The 19,143-nt window shown below is 47.8% G+C and overlaps 1 protein-coding gene across 1 annotated transcript in view; it reads left to right on the top strand.

Annotated features, from left to right (window-relative positions):
* Positions 1-19,143, top strand: part of EPHA1 (EPH receptor A1) — a 162,155-nt gene that overhangs the window by 124,201 nt on the left and 18,811 nt on the right. Inside the window, exons 6-8 of the mRNA XM_060236943.1 lie at positions 1,249-1,584; positions 9,755-9,879; positions 10,392-10,551. Coding sequence (XP_060092926.1) covers positions 1,249-1,584; positions 9,755-9,879; positions 10,392-10,551 — 621 coding nt within the window. The remainder of the gene's footprint in view (positions 1-1,248; positions 1,585-9,754; positions 9,880-10,391; positions 10,552-19,143) is intronic.

Genomic DNA, 19,143 nt, shown 5'->3' with positions numbered 1-19,143 from the left:
AACCAAGGGGCCAGGCTTGCCATTCCCCTGGTGGGTGCAGGGGATCCTTTGCTCCCGGCTACTCATTCCCACCTTCACTCGTGGCAGCAGTGGGATAAATGGGGAAAAAATGGCTAAAATGTGTGAGGTCACTTCTGGGGGAAACCAAAGAGTTTCCAGCAATTCCTCAACATCACTCCCAATGTCTGCTTTGAGATTTTCACATAGAGGTCTAAATGCTTCTTTGCAGGACGCAGCTTTAATGCTGGGGTTTGCCAGCTTCCAGGTGATAAACAAACGAAGTGACAGCACAGTTAAGAGCAGAGCGAAAATAACACAGCTGTGCCATAAGAAAAATCAGGCCACAATATAACAGTGTTCCAGTTGTACTGGAAATGAATTTCCTCAAATTGTAAGATCCAAGCACTTAAAGAAGGTACCATCCACGGCTCTTTTTGTAGCAGGAACTTATTTGCATATTAAGCCACACCCCCTGATGTACCCAATCCTCCAAGGGCCTCCTGTAAGCTCTTGGAGGATTGGCTGCATCAAGGGGTGTGGCCTAATATGCAAAAGAGTTCCTGCTACAAAAAAAGCCCTGATGCATACAGGAGACGAAAATACTTCCAGGGGTGGAGCAAGAAGTCCTTAGTCCTGTCATATGATTGATTTTGTTGTACTTTATTTATAGTGAATTTGACAATCGGCTTATGGAAAAAGCTGCAATCTGCGAAACGTGACATTACACGCCAGCAAAGGACATTAGCCTTTCAAGCCGATCAAAGGGAGTGGACTTATATTTGGATTTAAGAACTTGGCAGTTTCTCCATTTTAAGTACTAAGAACTTGTTGTTTCCACCCCTAGAAGTATTTTAGTCTCCTGTATATGGACGGTACCGTGGCTTTTTTTGTAGCATGAGCTCCTTTGCATATTAGGCCACACACCCCTGATGTAGCCAATCCTCCAAGAGCTTACCGTAGCCCCTGTACTAAAAGCCTTGTAAGCTCCAGGAGGATTGGCTACATCAGAGGTGTGAGGCCTAATATGCAAAGGAGCTCCTGCTACAAAAAAAGCCCTGGATAGTACCTTCTTCAAGTGCTTGAATTTTACAATGTGAGGGAATTGATTTCCAATACAACTTGGAACACTGTTCGTTATACTGCGCTTTGATTTTTGTTTTTGTTTTGGCACAGTTGTGTTATTTTTGCTCCGCTTCCAGGCGGTGGCTGGTAACCCTATTTGATGTACACTCTCTTTTGCTTTTGTAGGCCCCCCTTCTGCTCCCCGCAATCTCAGCTTCTCTCTTTTGGGGAGCCAGCTTTCCCTCACGTGGAAGCCCCCCGTCGACCAAGGCGGCCGCAAGGATCTCTCCTACAGCGTCACTTGCGAGAACTGCAGACTTCTCTTGTGCGAACCTTGCGAGAGCGGCTTGGCATTTTCCCCCGGCACGTCAGGCCTGACCAGTCCGTCCGTGGTGGTGGACGGCCTGGAGGCTTACAGCAATTACAGCTTCACGGTGCAAGCTCATAATGGGGTGTCGGCGCTCAGCCCCACCTCGCACAGCAGTGCCAGGTCTGCCATCCAGGTCTCAGTGGGGCACGCAGGTGAGTCACTGGGGAGAGCAGGGGGAAGCGAGGAGAGCAGCCAACGCACAGGAAGATAGCAGGGGCCTCCTACGTCTCCTTGGCTTTGTACTGCCAGTTTTGTTTGTGTGGATATGTATTGACCCTAAATCATGGGGGGATTTAGGTGAAGCAGGTTAAGAGTGTTGCAGCTTGACAGCACATCATCATCATCAGGTCTTTGTAGAAAAAGCCCAGCAAGAACTCATGTACATATTAGGCCACACCTCCTGACATCACCATTGTTCCCCACAGGGCTTTTTTGTAGAAAAAGCCCAGCAGGAACTCATTTGTATATTAGGCCACACCCCCTGACACTACGCCACCCGGAACTGCGTTCCTGTGCGTTCTTGCTCAAAAAAAGCCCTGATCATCATCATCTTTATTATTATTATTGAGACCAAGGCTATGATCACACACATTAACTAATGCACCTCCAATCCACTTTCAATGCACTTTCCAATTGGATTTTGCCAGTTCACACAGTAAAAATCCAGTTAGTGCACAGGAAGTGGATTGAAAGTGCATTATTTAGTGTGTGTGATTGCAGCCCAACAAGACCTTGCAGGGACTTCATTTGTCCTTCTCCCCACACTGTATCAGTTTTCCCTTTTTCCCTCCCTCTAGCAGCCCCTGCAAGCATCTCCCCTTTTTGTGTTTCCTTGTCTCCTTCCCACAGGTCTACCTATTTTCAGCCTTTCCCCGGGTTGGCTGGCACTAACTGAGGCATGAAAACCTCAGCAATGTCTTTGGAGGTTTCCTTGCAACCAAAAATAGACCCTAAGACCTCGCAACATAAGTCTCATGATGTCTCCCTTGTTGTATTTGGTGGTTTTTTTTTTTTCTTTTAAGTTGCAGACATCACCTCTATGATTTGGGACGGTTAACCTCCATTTTTTAAAAAAGATTTTAGATATTTCTGCAAACCTTGGGTTCCCCCACTCCATTGTCTGGAAAAACTCCCTCTCTAGACATCACCCTGTGGCACATATTTTATTGAGGCCAAGTTAAGAATAGGCACATGAGGCATTTGAAGTTCTCAAGACACAGACTGCAGTCAGTCATCTTGCAATGGGAAGGTCCAACTTCTCCAAGAATATTCAGCAACATGAAGTGCCTGCCCACGGCACTTGTGGAAATCCTCTTCTCTGCACTACTATACAATCGATCTACCCAGGGGTGGAATTCTAGCAGGAGCTCCTTTGCATATTAGGCCACACACCACTGATGTAGACAATCCTCCAAGAGCTTACAAAAAAGAGCCTTGTAAGCTCTTGGAGGATTGGCTACATCGAGGGGGGGTGGCCTAATATGCAAAGGAGCTCCTGCTGGAATTCCACCCCTGTATCTACCGATGCCATTTTTTTTGCACTGTTCCTTCTACGGTTGCCAGCTCCTCATTGGAAGGGAAGGATCTCCCGCCCTTGCGTCCACTGTGCCAATCAACTGACTGGCGGGGGACTTACCAGGAACAGGAGGGAGGCCCAGGCTACGTCACTGGTGACGTGGAAATGTCACTTCTGGCGCGTTCCAGTAGTGATAACATCACATTGATGATATCGTGGTGACCCTTTGGCATTTGACTGAAAGCTTTATACTAGAAGCCATTTTTACCATAGAGTTTTTTGCCGGAATACCAGTGTCCCTGCAACGTCGCGATGTGATGATGTCACTTCTGGCACGCACAACCCTACTTCCTTCAAGGAAATCAGGGAAGCATATGTGGCTCATCCTCACACCTTCAACCATGTTAGATGTAGGATTGCCCGTTCTGGGCTTGGAAGTACCTGGTGATTTTGAGGGTGAAGCCTGAGAAGGGCAGGGTTTGGGGAGGGAAGGGGCTTCAACAGGGTATAATGGTGTACAGTCCACCATCCAAAGTGGCCATTTTCTCCATGTGAACTCATCTCTGTTGCCTGGAAATCAGTCGTAATCCCAAGACACCTCCGGCCACCACCTGGAGGCTAGCAACCCTGGGAAAAGGAAGGTGAAAGGTCACCCAGTGAGCCCTGCCGTCTTCTTTATTTATTTATTTATTTATTTATTTGAGATTTATATCCCGCCCTTCCCACGAATGGCTCAGGGCGGCTTCCAACAATTTAATCAGACATAAAATTTAAACAATATTAAGTATAAAACAATTAAATATTTAAACAGTTAAAACTTTAAAACAGAATATTTCTGCATCTGCTCAGCCGAACTATCTGTTCCTTCTGGAACACCCACACGGTTCTGAGGTGGAAAGGCCTCAGGTTCAAGTTAGCTTGCAAGACAGGCTCAGGGTTGTTTCCTGAATGCCTGTTATGCCTGCTCAGACCCACCAGGGGCTGCTCTCACAAACGGCAGCATATGTAATCTGCGAAACCTTCACTGTAGCCTCCCTGGAAGACAGAAAACCCCTGTTCCTGAAGAGAGGGATTACTGGGAACACTGACCATAAGAACATCAGAGAAGCCATGTTGGATCAGGCCAGTGGCCATCCAGTCCAACACTCTGTGTCACATAAGAACATAAGAGAAGCCCTGTTGGATCAGGCCAGTGGCCCATCCAGTCCAACACTCTGTGTCACATAAGAACATCAGAGAAGCCATGTTGGATCAGGCCAGTGGCCCATCCAGTCCAACACTCTGTGTCACATAAGAACATAAGAGAAGCCATGTTGGATCAGGCCAGTGGCCCATCCAGTCCAACACTCTGTGTCACATAAGAACATAAGAGAAGCCCTGTTGGATCAGGCCAGTGGCCCATCCAGTCCAACACTCTGTGTCACATAAGAACATCAGAGAAGCCATGTTGGATCAGGCCAGTGGCCACTCCAGTCCAACACTCTGTGTCACATAAGAACATAAGAGAAGCCATGTTGGATCAGGCCAGTGGCCCATCCAGTCCAACACTTTATGTCACATAAGAACAAGAGAAGCCATGTTGGATCAGGCCAGTGGCCCATCCAGTCCAACACTCTGTGTCACATAAGAACATAAGAGAAGCCCTGTTGGATCAGGCCAATGGCCCATCCAGACCAACACTTTATGTCACATAAGAACATAAGAGAAGCCCTGTTGGATCAGGCCAATGGCCCATCCAGTCCAACACTTTATGTCACATAAGAGAAGCCCTGTGGGATCAGGCCAATGGCCCATCCAGTCCAACACTCTGTGTCACATAAGAACATAAGAGAAGCCCTGTTGGATCAGGCCAGTGGCCCATCCTGTCCAACACTCTGTGTCACAAAGTGGCCAAAAAAACCCAGGCGCCATCAGGAGGTCCACCAGTGGGGCCAGGGCACTAGAAGCCCTCCCACTGTGCCCCCCAGCACCAAGAATACAGAGCATCTCTGCCCCAGACAGAGAGTTGGAATGGAATGTCATTCAGTATTGCTGCTGAAATGCCATATTCGTGATACACTTACACACACCATCTTTTTTGAGAGTTTTCTTATTGCAGAAATAAACTTTTGGAAAGAAAAAAAAGTCGCAGGTAAATGTAAGAGAGTTGCTGCTTTGTGAATGCACGGTAAAAAGTAGGTTTGCCGCCCCCCAGGTGGGAGTCGGGGTCCAGCTAACCAGCGGGGAAGCCCTGCCACCAGCAAGCAATGAGCCAGTGGGATATCCCTGACATTGTGGTGTCACATGGAAGTGATGTCATCCTAGAGCTGTCAAGTGTCAGCGAAGGTTCATTGAAGTTTCCAAATGAGCAGACTTGTTATTTGAAACAAAGTTGCCTTTATTGTATACTCCAAAGTTACTCCAACATGCTAGGTATTGGAACTGATGGCAAGCAGTTCGAATCATTGGTATTTAACATTCTACATCAAAGCAATTGCAACTACCCCCAATTCCCAAAACAAAGGCTGCTTTTGCATGTGAGACTTTTCACACGGTCCCCCCTTATCACCTACAGTTGGTGGTTACTTTTCCCGGTGGCAATGTCCTTGCTGCCTCTAGGGGGGAGGTGAGAATCTGCCAGGCATTCCCCACTTCAAAGACTGCCTAACAACCTTTGATATTCCTGGGAAGCTACTCTTTGGCTATTCCCTACTTGGCCCCCCTTCTACTGTTCTACTAGCATAGGTTAGTGAGCATATATGTGCATTGATCAATCTGGTTAGTAATTAGCATTCATCAATAGTATCAATGAACAGAGCCTGACACCAAGCTCCCACTGGGGATGGGGAATCCCCCAGTCTGGAGGGCCCCAACCTGCCAGCAGGGAGCAGGCCGCCAGGGGGATCCCTGCCCCCAAAGAGCCCCATTGCTGCCCACCGTCCCTGTAATCACGCCAGGGACATTGCACCAGGGATGCTCTAAGGCTCCCAGTAAAAACTACGGTACCGTAGAGTTTTACCGTTAATCCTAGAGTGTCCCCCAGTGTGACATTCTAGGAATCACAGTAAAACTCTATGGTACCATTTAGTTTTATCGCAAGTTGTATAGCATCCCCAGTGTGATGACATCACTTCTGGATGATGTCAGCGCACCGAGCATGACAAGTGCACACGAAAGAACAGCCCCCCTCTGCAGCGGCTGAGGGACTTGGCGACCTTACATCACCCTGCTGGGGATGTTGTGCGGCTACGCTCCGGTATTTTGGGCAAAACTCTTCCGTGTGACATCATCACACCAGAGATATCACTCATGGAGACATTCAGGCCTGGATTTCTCCTGCCCCACCTCATCCCTCCTCATGGGAACAGCGAGGCGGATCTGGCTCGGAAACAAGAATTTCCAGGCCTGCTCTTCCATGCGGTGGGTGTGGAGTTTTGCCATTTTATTCCTCACAGCCACCCTGTTGGAAGAGGTTGGACAGGGAGACAGTGACTATCCTGTGGCCTCCTCCTTCCCGCCCCCCACCCTGGTGACATTCACGCCTATGCGGATGACATTTTTAGCAAACAGGGTTGCTGGGTCTGAGTTTGGAAATTCCTGGAGATTTGGGGGCTGGAGTCTGGGGAGGGGAGGGAGCTCAGAAGGGGTACAATGCCATAGAATCCACCATCCAAAGCAGCCATTTTCTGCAGAGGCACTGGTCTCTATTGCCTAGGGACCAGTTGTAATCCCAGGAGATCTCCATCTGCCAGCTAGAGACATGGCACCAGGGTAGGGTTGCCAAGTCCAATTCAAACAATATCTGGGGACTTTGGGGGTGGAGCCAGGAGACTTTGGCGGGGAGTCAAGGAGACTTTGGGGTAGAGCCAGGAGCAAGGGTGTGACAAGCAGAATTGAACTCCAAGGGAATTCTGGCCATCACTTTTAAAGGGACCACACACCTTTTTAAATACCTTCCTTCCACAGGAAATAATGGGGCACCTTCTTTTGAGGCTCATAGAATTGGACCCCCTGGTCCAACCTCTTTGAAACTTGGGGGGTATTTTGGGGAGAGGCATTGGATGCTATACAGAAGATATGGTGCCTCAAACAGCACCCCCAGAGCCCCAGATACCCATGGATTGATTCTCCATTATTCCCTATGGGTATCGATCTCCATAGGGAATAATGAGTGCCCAGCAGACACTTCCCCTCCCCCTGCTTTCTGATGACCCTGAAGCGGGGGGAAGGCCTCCAAACCAGGGGTTCCCCTGTCCCCACCTGGGGATTGGCAACCCTAAACCAGGGGTCATTTTGTAGAAAAAAAGGTGCAGGAGCTCAGTAGCATATCTCATCTCATCTGCATATGCCCCGGGATCTGTGTGCAGCGGGGAGAGACCTCCCCACTGCATGCAGACCCTGGCTGTGGAGGGTCAGGAGCTGTGCTCCTGTGAGCTCCTGCTGAATTCAAGCCCAGCATGCAACCAGTGTTCCCTCTAAGCCGAGTTAGTGTGAGCTAGCTCACCGTTTTTGAGCCTCCAGCTCACACATTTTTGCCTTAGCTCAGGAAAAATGGCCCCAGAGCAAACTAATTGATGCAGCAGCTCCCAACTTTAATTCCAGTAGCTCACAAAGTAGAATTTTTGCTCACAAGGCTCCGCAGCTTAGAGGGAGCATTGCATGCAACCCTATGAATTGATACTGCATGTTAATAGAAGGTGCAATTACACATCCACTCAAGAAGTAAATTTAAAACAAACCATTCATAGACTTCCGAACGCCTAACAATTGAGGGAGAGTTAAAAATGTTTGTTTGTCACTTTTCCAGCAATTAATGGAACCAATAAAACCAGCCAAATGCAATATTTGCTGCTACTCCAATAGTCAGTAAACGGAAGTAGCAGTGACTCCTTAAAAAAAAATCTATTTTCTTCTTTGAACGGAATATAATTAGTTAATGTACCGACCACCCAGGGCAAGAGCCGTGGAGTCTGTTTGTTCCTTTACAGCATTTGTAACCCAGTTTTCTTGACTCAAGGGAAGCAAGTTCCTCCCCCCACCCCCAAAATGCACACAGGGGGTTATAGGCCTCAGAGTTTTCCTGGTGCTCCAGCACAGCTTCCGTTCATTTTAATGACGCTTGCAAAGAGGATCATCCCAATGAACTGCCCCCATGTTGCTAAGTGTGTCAAGGGGGGCAGGCAATATTGGAATTATCCACTGCTAACCCAGTTTGATGGAGACACTGCGCGAGCTCAGAATTGCCCAGGCAACTGCTTTTGATTTCCCAGCATCATGTTTTAAATCAGGCCTCAGGTGGTCACCTTGTCTTTTAATGATACCAGCCTCTGGGTGGCTCTTGGGATCCCCTGGACTTACAGCCAGTTCCCTCTAAGCTGCAGGGTCTTGTGAGCAAAAATTCTAATTTGTGAGCTACTGGCATTAAAGTTGTGAGCTGCTGCATAAATTAGCGTGCTCTGGGGTCATCCTTCCTGAGCTAAGGCAAAAATATGTGAACTGGAGGCTAAAAATCTGTGAGCTAGCTCATGCTAACTCAGCTTAGAGGGAACACTGCTTACAGCCAATGTTCCCTCTAAACTGCAGAGTCTTGTGAGCAAAATTCCTACTTTGTGAGCTACTGGCATTAAAGTTGTGAGCTACTGCACAAATTAGACTTGGACCCGGAAGCTGCAACTGGTGCAGAATGATGCGGCCGGGTTGGTATTGGAGCTGCCTTTACGGGTGCACATCCAACCTGCACTGGAGACGCTGCACTGGTTGTCTATAGTGTTCCGAGCCCGGTTCAAAGCGCTGGTTGTGACCTTTAAAGCCCTATACGGCTTGGGACCTGTCTACCTTCGAGACCACCTTTCCCCACATGAGCCCCAGAGAGCACTACGATCAAGCTCATTAAATCTGTTAAAGGTCCCCGGGCTAAAGGATGCCCGTTTGACTACTAACAAGGGCAAGAGCCTTCTCCATGGCTGCACCTACCCTCTGGAATGCCCTCCCTGAGGAGACTAGGGTCCTGTGGGATTTATCACAATTCCGCAGGGCCTGTAAGACATATCTGTTCAGGCAGACTTTTAATAACTAAATGGAGGTACTTTAATATCTGTGTGGGGTGTGTGTGTGTACTATCTACCCCACAATGTCATCACAAATTAATTCAAAACAGACAGAACGCCATCTGAACTGTGCTTAAACTGTTTTAATATTTTAATGTTTTAATAATGTTTTATTGTTATAATGTGAATCTGTCATCGAATTGTGACTGTTGTTAGCTGCCCTGAGCCTGCTCGGAGAGGGTGGAATACAAGTGCAATAAATAAATAAATAATAAAAATAGTGTGCTCTGGAGTCATCCTTCCTGAGTCAAGACAAAAATGTGTGAACTGGAGGCTAGAAATCTGTGAGCTAGCTCACGCTAACTCAGCTTAGAGGGAACACTGCTTACAGCTCATCTCCAGACTTCAAAGATCATTTCCCCTGGAGAAAATGGCTGTTTTGGAGGGTGGACTCTGTGGCATTATGTCCTACTGAGGTCTCTGTCCTCCCCAAGCTCCATCCCCAGATCTCCAGGAGTTCCGCAACCTAGATCTTACAACCCTACACTCCCCACTGGTTGCTAAGGGAGACCTGGCAACCCTGTCTTGACTCATAGCAAAGGCCCCACCTCTTTGAAGAATTTGCTAGTAGTAATTTGACCAATCCAGCTCCAGGGAAAAGCAGCAACACCTCAGACCTCTTGCTAAGAACGTGTGCAGGGGAGGGGGTGTCTGAAGGGAACTCCGACCTACGGCCGAAGAAGGTTGTCCTTTGACCCTCTGCCTTTTCTTTACACACAGCTCCCATCACGGTGTCCTACCTCAACATGGTGAAGCAGAACGACACCAGCCTCTCAGTCACGTGGCAGGCACCACACATCCGCAGCCAGAACGCCGTGAGCTTTGAGGTCATGTACTTTGAGAAGGTAAGATGCTCTCTTCTTCCCCTTTACCTGCCAATTCCATAAGCATTTTGTCTTGGGTTTCATGAACTACTCTGATCTTGTTAAAAAAGAAGAAGAAGAAGGGTCTACAATCTTATTGAACCAGTAGGCACTGCTGGAATGCTGAAAAAGGGCAGTGGGCCATACTACAAAATGGCTGCCATGGGGAGCTGTGACCAATCACATCTTTGGAAAGCTGCCTTAGGAGAGCAGTTACTGAACACTGGGAAGTTCCGAGGCAAGCATCATCCAAAGATGGGGGCAGTTGTTTCTTTATGAGTGGTCCCTGAAGGCCCAAAGACAATGCCTTCTGGGGTCCTCCAAAGTGCATTCTATTCCAGTTCCATAGAAGATAGCCAGGGCAGGCTCATAGCTTTGTAGAAAAGGTGTTTTGGGGAGGAAGTAAGTGGGAACCAGGAAACATGTTGGTAGGCAGCAGGCTAGGGATCACTGTCATAAAGTGATAATGTGTATATATATTTGGCTGCCCACAGGGAGAAGAGAAACTCTACACTGTCCACCACCTCCAGGAACCCAAAGTGACCTTGGTGAACCTGCAGCCTGACACAGCCTACATTTTACGTGTGCGCTCCGTCACCCCCTTGGGAAATGGACCCTTTTCACAGGAACAGGAATTCCGCACCCTGCCACAAGGTAGGGACTTGATGTTGCATTTATGAGTTAAGGAGGGATTAAGAACATAAGAAGAGCCCTGCTGGTCCATACCAATGGCCCATCTAGTCCAGCATCCTGTTTTGTACAGCAGCCAGCAAACAGGACTAAGAGGCCGAGACAAGGCCTTCCCCTGAGGTTGCCTCCTGGCGCTGGGATTCAGATACCTGAAGATATCTGAAGAAATGTGTATGCACCTAAAAGCTTATACCCATAATTAAACTGTGTTGCTCTTAAAGGTGCCACCGGGCTCAAACTTAGTTCCCTTGAATTCCAAATCCTTGTTAACGGACTTGTTCACAGAAGTAACTTTTCTGAACATCCTCATTCCACGTAAATTCCCTGAGCATGGATTCAGAGGGACACGTTTTCCGATGATTTTCCTTCAGAAGAACAGGCTGAATCCTGGCAGAGTTCACTGTAGCCGATTAATTTGGGGAAATGCAGTTTGCTTTAAAGTAGGGGGGAGTGAGGAGACCAGATGAGTGTTGGTGAGCATTGGCAACAGTTACCTGGAGCTTGGCTGTCATTAGCCCCTGGGGCCCCTGGGAAGCCTAGGAAGGAGAACCTAGAGGAGGAGCCCTGGTCTTCGGCAAGATGAGCTGGTCATGGGAGAACCAACACAGCAGAGGCTGAGAGAAGAGACTGTAACTTATGTGGAAACCAGAACTTTATCCTAGTGAGAAAATGAGCCTTTCTGAACACCGAGAGCCAGTTTGGTGTAGTGGTTAACAGCAGCAGACTCTAATCCAGAGAACTGGGTTTGATTTCCCACTCCTCCACCTGCAGTCAGCCGGGTGACCTTGGGCCAGTCACGGTTTTCTCAGAGGTCTCACTAGGTGTCTGTTGTGGGGGAAGGAAGGGAAAGAAGATCAAAAGCTGCTTTGAGACTCCGAGTGAAGGGCAGGGTACAAATCCAATCCCCTCCTCCTCCTCCTCCTCTTCTTCTAAAACCTCATTTTGTGGGACAACAAAACCCAAACGACTGTGCTCCAAGCCAATTAGGGGATTGTGCATACATGGCAATAGGCTTCTTGTATAAATGTCTCTGCTAGTTTGGGAAACAGCACGCACCCCTGGGTTGAGGGCCCTCTTCAGATGTACACGTAGGGAGCCCTTTTTTCAGACTCTGAAATCCTCTCCTTTGGTTCTTTGAGAGCAGAGCAGAGATCAGATTCAGCAGCCCACACCTTTCCTTTCCATGCTTAAACAGCAGGTTAGCCGTATTTGAGCTTTATTTTACAAAATGGCTATCCCCCCACTTTCCGTTGGACTGGAGCCACGGCGTCGTTCTTCAAAGGTGATTTTATTTAATCCATCTGTGAACGTGAAACAGGCTATCCGGTAAAAGAATTCTTTATATGCCTGACTTCAGAGAACCCCCCCCCCCTACATGCCTACGGAGAGATAAAGCAACTGAGGGGAAGAGATACTTTAATTTTTCATTTCCTTGCCTGAGGGCATTTCTAATGTTCTGTGTTAAAAGCCTTCAAATCCCACTTTCTGCCCTCGTTCCTTCCTAAGTATTAATGATAAATACACATACAGACGCACACACCCCTCACGCAACCGAGCATGGCTGTTTCCACAGCGAGAGCTAAATGATTATCCCACAACTGCCCCAGTCATATGGAGCGGGATCTGCTGCAGTTCCGCAGGGACTGTAAAACAGAGCTCTTTCGTCAGGCTTTCAGCTGAGGCAGTGGACGTCGCTTGTTACCGGCCTCCCCCCTTCATTCCATCCCAGCGCTATAAGATCTGCTGGACCTGGACAATAGGCCATGTTTGTGATGCAGAACCTGCCATTTTAGTCTCTATTGTCACTCTGTAGCAGGGGTGGCCAAACTTGCTTAACTTAAGAGCCACATAGAATAAACGTCAGATGTGTGAGAGCCACAAGACATGAATGTCAGTGGTTTGAGAGCTGCAAGGAAGGAGGAAAGAGAGCAAATAGATGGGGGAAGGGGAGGCAGGAAGAAAGCAACTTTAAATGCATTCTCTAAGCCATCAGCTGGTTTGGCTTGGAGAAGTGATTTAAAGAGATAAATGCCTTCTCCAAGATAGCCAATGGGATGGCGGAGGCTTCGAGAGCCATACAATATGTGTGAAAGAGCCACATGTGGCTTCTGAGTCACAGTTTGGCCACCCGGCTCTGTAGTTTTAGATTTTATATATATATAAATTGATCTTTTATAGTTGATTGTTTTAATGATGTAACCACTCTGAGCCTGTCCTCTGGGAAGGGCGGGCTAAAAATTGAATAAAATAAATAAATACATAAAATAATATTGACTGAATCATGTATCGAATGAAGGTCATGGGATTTTTGAATCATATGACAAACTCCCAGGCTTTTCAGATTCTTATAAACCCCTAGCAGCAACCACACAATTAATGGTTTGCTTAGAGAAAGACAGTTTTGGAAGAAGAAATGGTGATAGATTGAGTGACACGGGGGGTGGATTGTGAAAGCACTTTTGCTTGGCATGCCGAAGGTCTTAGGTTCAGTTCCCCTGCATCTCCTGTTAAAAGGGTCGAGTAATGAGATCCTAGAGAATCGCTGCTAGTCAGGATGGACCAGAGGTGACCAAATTTGCTTAACATAAGAGCCAGATGTTTGAGAGCTGCAAGTCATGAATATCAGATGTTAGAGAACAGGAAGGAAGGAAGGAAGGAAGGAAGGAAGGAAGGAAGGAAGGAAGGAAGGAAGGAAGGAAGGAAGGAGGGAGGGAGGGAGGGGTGAAAAGAAAGCAACTTTAACTTTAAATGCGTTCTCCAAGCTGCTGGCTGGCTTGACTTGGAGACGTGGTTTAAAGAGACAACTGCCTTCTTCAAGCTGGCTGATGAGGCAGTGGGGGCTTTGAGAGCCACACAATATGTGTGGAAGAGCCACAGTTTGGCCACCCCTGAAATAGACAATGCTGACCTTAATAGACCAATGGACTTCTCAATAGGGTTGCCAGCCTCCAAGTGTCACCTAGAGATTCCCCAGTATTACAGTTGATCTCCAGATGACCATGATCAGTTCCCCTGAAGAAAATGGTGGCTTTGGAGGGTGGCCTCTATGGCATTATAAATAAAATAAACTGAAGTCCTTCCCCTCCCCAAATCCCGCCCTCCAGGTATTTCCCTACCCAGAGCTGACAACCCCCTGTGGACAGTCTCCAGATCTCCCCCGAATTCACCTGTCTCAGTTAATGTCACTGTAGAGCCAGCCCTTTAGATGTGTCAGAGAAACCACAGGCCAATGAGAATTCCCTGGTGCTTTGCACAAATGTTTAGGGACATGTGGCTTCACATTTTGCGCAGGAAGCTCCCGCATTGCTGCAGCAGAATATGAAGCTATTGCCTTAATCTTCCTTCTGCGAAGCAGATCTGAAGAGATTTGCAGTTCCTGTTATCAAGTACACAAAGTCAAATAGAACTGGGGGCAGGGGGTGGGAAAGAAGTTCCAAAGGCAGCTGCTGCGGGCTCAGCGGCCCGTTCTTGCACAGGATGACAGCACACAAGCCACAGCTGCCACCCGAGCCCTGCGAGCGACTCCTACAAGTGACCTTTTTGTAATAATGAAAGTGCGACATCCCATCTGGATAGAACAGACGAGCCGTTTTCCAAAAAATTGGACGAGATGCACACTCTGCTGCAGATGGAGGGGCCGACAGGGAACAGATGTGTGGGCTCTTTGGATCTTACAACCAAACTAGATTAAACTAATGTGAAAGTTTTACAGAATGGCATGGGTAGAGGGTTAAGAACATAAGAGAAGCCCTGTTGGATCAGGCCAATGGCCCATCCAGTCCAACACTCTGTGTCACATAAGAACATAAGAGAAGCCATGTTGGATCAGGCCAATGGCCCATCCAGTCCAACACTCTGTGTCACATAAGAACATAAGAGAAGCCCTGTTGGATCAGGCCAGTGGCCCATCCAGTCCAACACTCTGTGTCACATAAGAACATAAGAGAAGCCATGTTGGATCAGGCCAATGGCCCATCCAGTCCAACACTCTGTGTCTCATAAGAGCATAAGAGAAGCCCTGTTGGATCAGGCCAATGGCCCATCCAGTCCAACACTCTGTGTCACATAAGAACATAAGAGAAGCCCTGTTGGATCAGGCCAATGGCCCATCCAGTCCCACACTCTGTGTCACATAAGAACATAAGAGAAGCCATGTTGGATCAGGCCAATGGCCCATCCAGTCTAACACTCTGTGTCACACAGTGGCCAAAAAACCCAGGTGCCATCAGGATAACCATCAGTGGGGCCAGGGGCCAAGGTTGCCAGCTTCAGGTTGAGAGATTCCTGGAGGGTTTTTTTTTTGGGGGGGGGGCATGCCTGGGGAGGGAGAGGGTTTAGAGGACCACAGCAGGATTATACTTGAGAGTCTGCCCTCCAAAGCAGCCATTTTCTTCCAGGGAACACCTCTCTGTAGTCTTGACAATCGGGTGTAATTCTGGTAGATCATAGAATCACAGAGTTGGAAGGGACCTCCAGGGTCACCTAGTCCAACCCCCTGCACAATGCAGGAAATTCACAAGTACCTCCCCACACACATAACCTACCCAGAGACCCCTTCTCCATGCCCAGAAGATGGCAAAAAAAAAAAGCCCTCCAAACTCCATGGTCAAATTGGCCTGGAGAAAATTTCTTCCAGATCCCAAAGTGATGATTGGCATTTCCCTGGGTGTGTAAGAAAGGGTGACAAGAACTAGGCACTGGCTCATCCCTTCCTGCCCTCCCTTCTCATGATCTGCCTGAGTTCACAGAATCAGCATTGCTGTCAGATGGCCATCTTGCCTCTGCTTAAAAACCTCCAAAAGAAGGAAAGCCCACCACCTCCCGAGGAAGCCAGTTCCACTGAGGAACTGCTCTAACTGTTGGGAAGTCCTTCATAATGTTTAGCCAAAAACTTTTGCTTTAATTTCAACTCGTTGGTTCTGGTCCGACCTTCTGGGATAACAGAAAACAACCCCACCCCATCCTCTATATGACAGCCCTTCAAGTACCTGACGATAGTTATTATATCACCTCTCAAGTTGTTTCATCTCCAGGCTAAACATATCAAGCTCCTTTCATCATAGGACTCCATCTCCACACCCGTCACCCTCTTCATTGCCCTCCACTGGACACATTCCATCTTCTCTATATCCTTCTTAAATTGTGGTGCCCAAACCTGAACACAATACTCTAGGTGAGGTCTGACCAGAGCAGAGCAAAGCAATACCATCACATGATCTGGAGACTATATTTCTGTTGATACAGCCCAAAATCACATTTGTTTTTTTAAGTTACAGCATCACACTGCTGGATTAGCCCTAGTTGCTTTTTGCACATACAGCTCCTGAGACAAGTCTCTTTATAATTATGCATTGATTTTTTCCTACCTAAATGCAGAACTTTACATTTATCCACGTTGACATTCGTTTTAATTTAAACCTCCATCTGGAGATTGGCAACCCCACGCCCCAGGGCTTTCCAAACTGCCGCCAAGATGCTTTCCTCTAGAGAGAGTTCAACCGCCGTATTGGTTGACTGTTGAAATTTTCGGTGTTGCAGATCTGCCCTCCACATCTCGCATGCTTACTGCAGAACAGAGTAACTGCCCCTGGATCTCCCAGGCTAGCCTGATCTCATCAGATGCTGGAAGCTAAGTAGGGATGGCCCTGGTTAGTATTTGGATGGGCGACCACCAAGGAATACCAGGGTTGCTACGCAGAGGCAGGCAAGTGGCAAACCATCTCTGAACATCCCTTGCCTTGAAGACACTGTAGGGTTCCCATAAGACAGGGGTGGCCAATGTGTGGCTCAGGAACCGCATAGGACTCTTTCAGACACATTGTTTGGCTTTCAAAGCCCCCAACACCCCATCGGTCAGCTTGGAGAAGGTATTGCTGTCTTCAGATCTCTTTGCCAAGCCAGCCAGTGACTTGGAGAATGCATTTAAAGTCGCTTTCTGTCAACCTCTCTCTCCCCCACCATCTATTTTCCTTCCTTCCTTCCTTCCTTCCTTCCTTCCTTCCTTCCTTCCTTCCTTCCTTCCTTCCTTCCTTCCTTCCTTCCTTCCTTCCTTCCTTCCTTCCTTCCTTCCTTCCTTCCTTCCTTATCTGAAGAAGAAGACGAAGACCGCAGATTTATACCCCACCCATCTCTCTGATTCAGAGTCTCAGAGCGGCTTATAATCTCCTTTATCTCCTTCCCCCACAACAGACACCCTGTGAGGTGGGTGGGGCTCTCACAGAAGCTGTCCTTTGAAGGACAACTCCTATGAGAGCTATGGCTAACCCAAGGCCATTCCAGCAGCTGTAAATGGAGGAGTGGGGAATCAAACATGGTTCCCCCAGATAAGTGTCTGCACACTTAACCACTATACCAAACTGACTCTCTGACAACTGGATGCAAGTCCTAACAACTGTTTGCAAGTCCTCGTAGAGCTCTCTTTTGGTTGTTGTTGCTTTTTGGGAGCACCTTAACCACTACACCAAACTGGTTCTCTGACATTCATGTCTTGCGGCTCTCAAACATCTGAAATTTATTCAATGTGGCTCTCACAAGTAGCAAGTTTGGCCACCCCTGCCATAAGACAACTGCACCTTGATGGCACTTTCCACCACCCCCAGCACCATTCAAGGCAGGGTGGGGTTCAACCATCCTCCAAGTAGCCTTCTCCCAACTTAAGGGGTTCCCTTAGGTTGGAGAAAGGCTCCCAACTTGAGCCAAAAGGAAAGGTGGAGTATAAATATTTTAATTAAATAATTAACAAACTTGGCTTAAAGGGTCGGAACACTTTCCCTATGAAGAAAGGTTAAAACACTTGGGGCTCTTTAACTTGGAGAAACGTCAACTGCGGGGTGACATGATAGAGATTTACAAGATTATGTATGGGATAGAGAAGGCAGAGAAAGAAATACTTTTCTCTCTTTCTCACAATACGAGAACTCATGGGCATTCGATGAAATTGCTGAGCAGTAGGATTAGAACAGATAAAAGGAAGTACTTCTTCACCCAAAGGGTGATTAACACATGGAATTCACTGCCACAGGAGGTGGTGGCAGCTACAAGCATAGACAGCTTCAAGAGGAGATTGGGTAAACATATGGAGCAGAGGTCCATCAGTGGCTATTAGCCACAGCATATTGTTGGAATTCTCTGTCTGGGGCAGTGATGCTCTGTATTCTTGGTGCTTTGGGGGGGGCAGTAACAGTGGGAGGGCTTCTAGTGTCCTGGCCCCACTGATGGACCTCCTGATGGCACCTGGGTTTTTTGGCCACTGTGTGACACAGAGTGTTGGACTGGATGGGCCACTGGCCTGATCCAGCATGGCTTCTCTTATGTTCTTATGCTCAGTCGAGTGGTAAGTTAGGGGTAGGATCTACCCCACTTTCTAACCTGGCATGAGGCAAAATAAATGCCCAGCCAAGGGCTTTTGAGGATCAGGAAGGGAACAAGAAACCAGTGGCTATGCCTGTAATTTTTTTTTTAAAAATGATCTGAATGGAGTTTCAGATTGAAAAATATACTTGAAAAGAAGGATCCAGATGGCTCTCAAGATTGTCAGTTGGGATCCGGCCAAACCACCCACCGACAAGCAGTTCCATCCTCTCTGAAATACTAAAGATAGCATTTTGCAGACAAATTTAGCATTTCTAACATTGGATGTACACTTCTGAGCTCTCCGTTTCCATCATTTCTTCCGCGCTTCTCAAATGACCTTATAGACCAAAATGTTAGAGGATTGATTAACTGAATGATGATAGATTGTGGGGAAAGAGGACAGCCAAGGTAATTGCTGGTGATATGGAGCTGAAATGCTCACAGTGCTGTATTAAAATGAAAGGGACAGCTGCACGATGCTTGTCCAGAGCTTGCTTTATCCTCGCCCTGTGACCCGGCTCACTACAATGCATGATGCATAAAATGCAAGCACCTCTGTGCACAGTGCCCAACCCGCGGAGGCCCAATAGCCTACAATCTGTACTCTACAAAATGAGCTGCAAGGATTGCATGTTATTGGGTCTTTGTGCATTGGGTTCTATATAGGTAGGGCATTTTTCATAGGAGAAAGTCCAGCAGGGACTCATTTGCATATTAGGCCACACCCCCGACATCACCATTGTTTCACGCAGGGCTTTTTTGTAGCAAAAGCCCTGCAATAGCTCATTTGCATATTAGGCCACACCCCCTGACACCAAACCAGCTGGAACTGCATTCCTGTGCGTTCCTGCCCAAAAATAGCCCTGTGTATAGGTGGGGACCACTCAGTACATTCAGCATGCATGTGTGGTGGCCCTTGCAGGGAGCTGAAGATAAGGTTGTCAGGTGTCTGGTGTTCACCAGTTTGGCACACTGGTTAAGTATGTGGATTTTTATCTGGGAGAACCGGGTTTGGTTCCCCACTTCTCCACTTGCACCTGCTGGAATGGCCTTGGGTCAGCCATAGCTCTGGCAGAGGTTGTCCTTGAAAGGGCAGCTGCTGGGAGAGCTTTCTCAGCCCCACCCACCTCACAGGGTGTCTGTTGTGGGGGAAGAAGATAAAGGAGATTGTGAGCTGCTCTGAGACTCTGATTCAGACAGAAG

This window comes from Heteronotia binoei, chromosome 4 (genome assembly GCF_032191835.1).
Source record: "Heteronotia binoei isolate CCM8104 ecotype False Entrance Well chromosome 4, APGP_CSIRO_Hbin_v1, whole genome shotgun sequence".
Classification (NCBI taxonomy): Eukaryota; Metazoa; Chordata; class Lepidosauria; order Squamata; family Gekkonidae; genus Heteronotia; species Heteronotia binoei.
The sequence above is the reverse complement of the archived record's forward strand: the minus strand, read 5'-3'. Positions and strand labels throughout refer to the sequence as shown.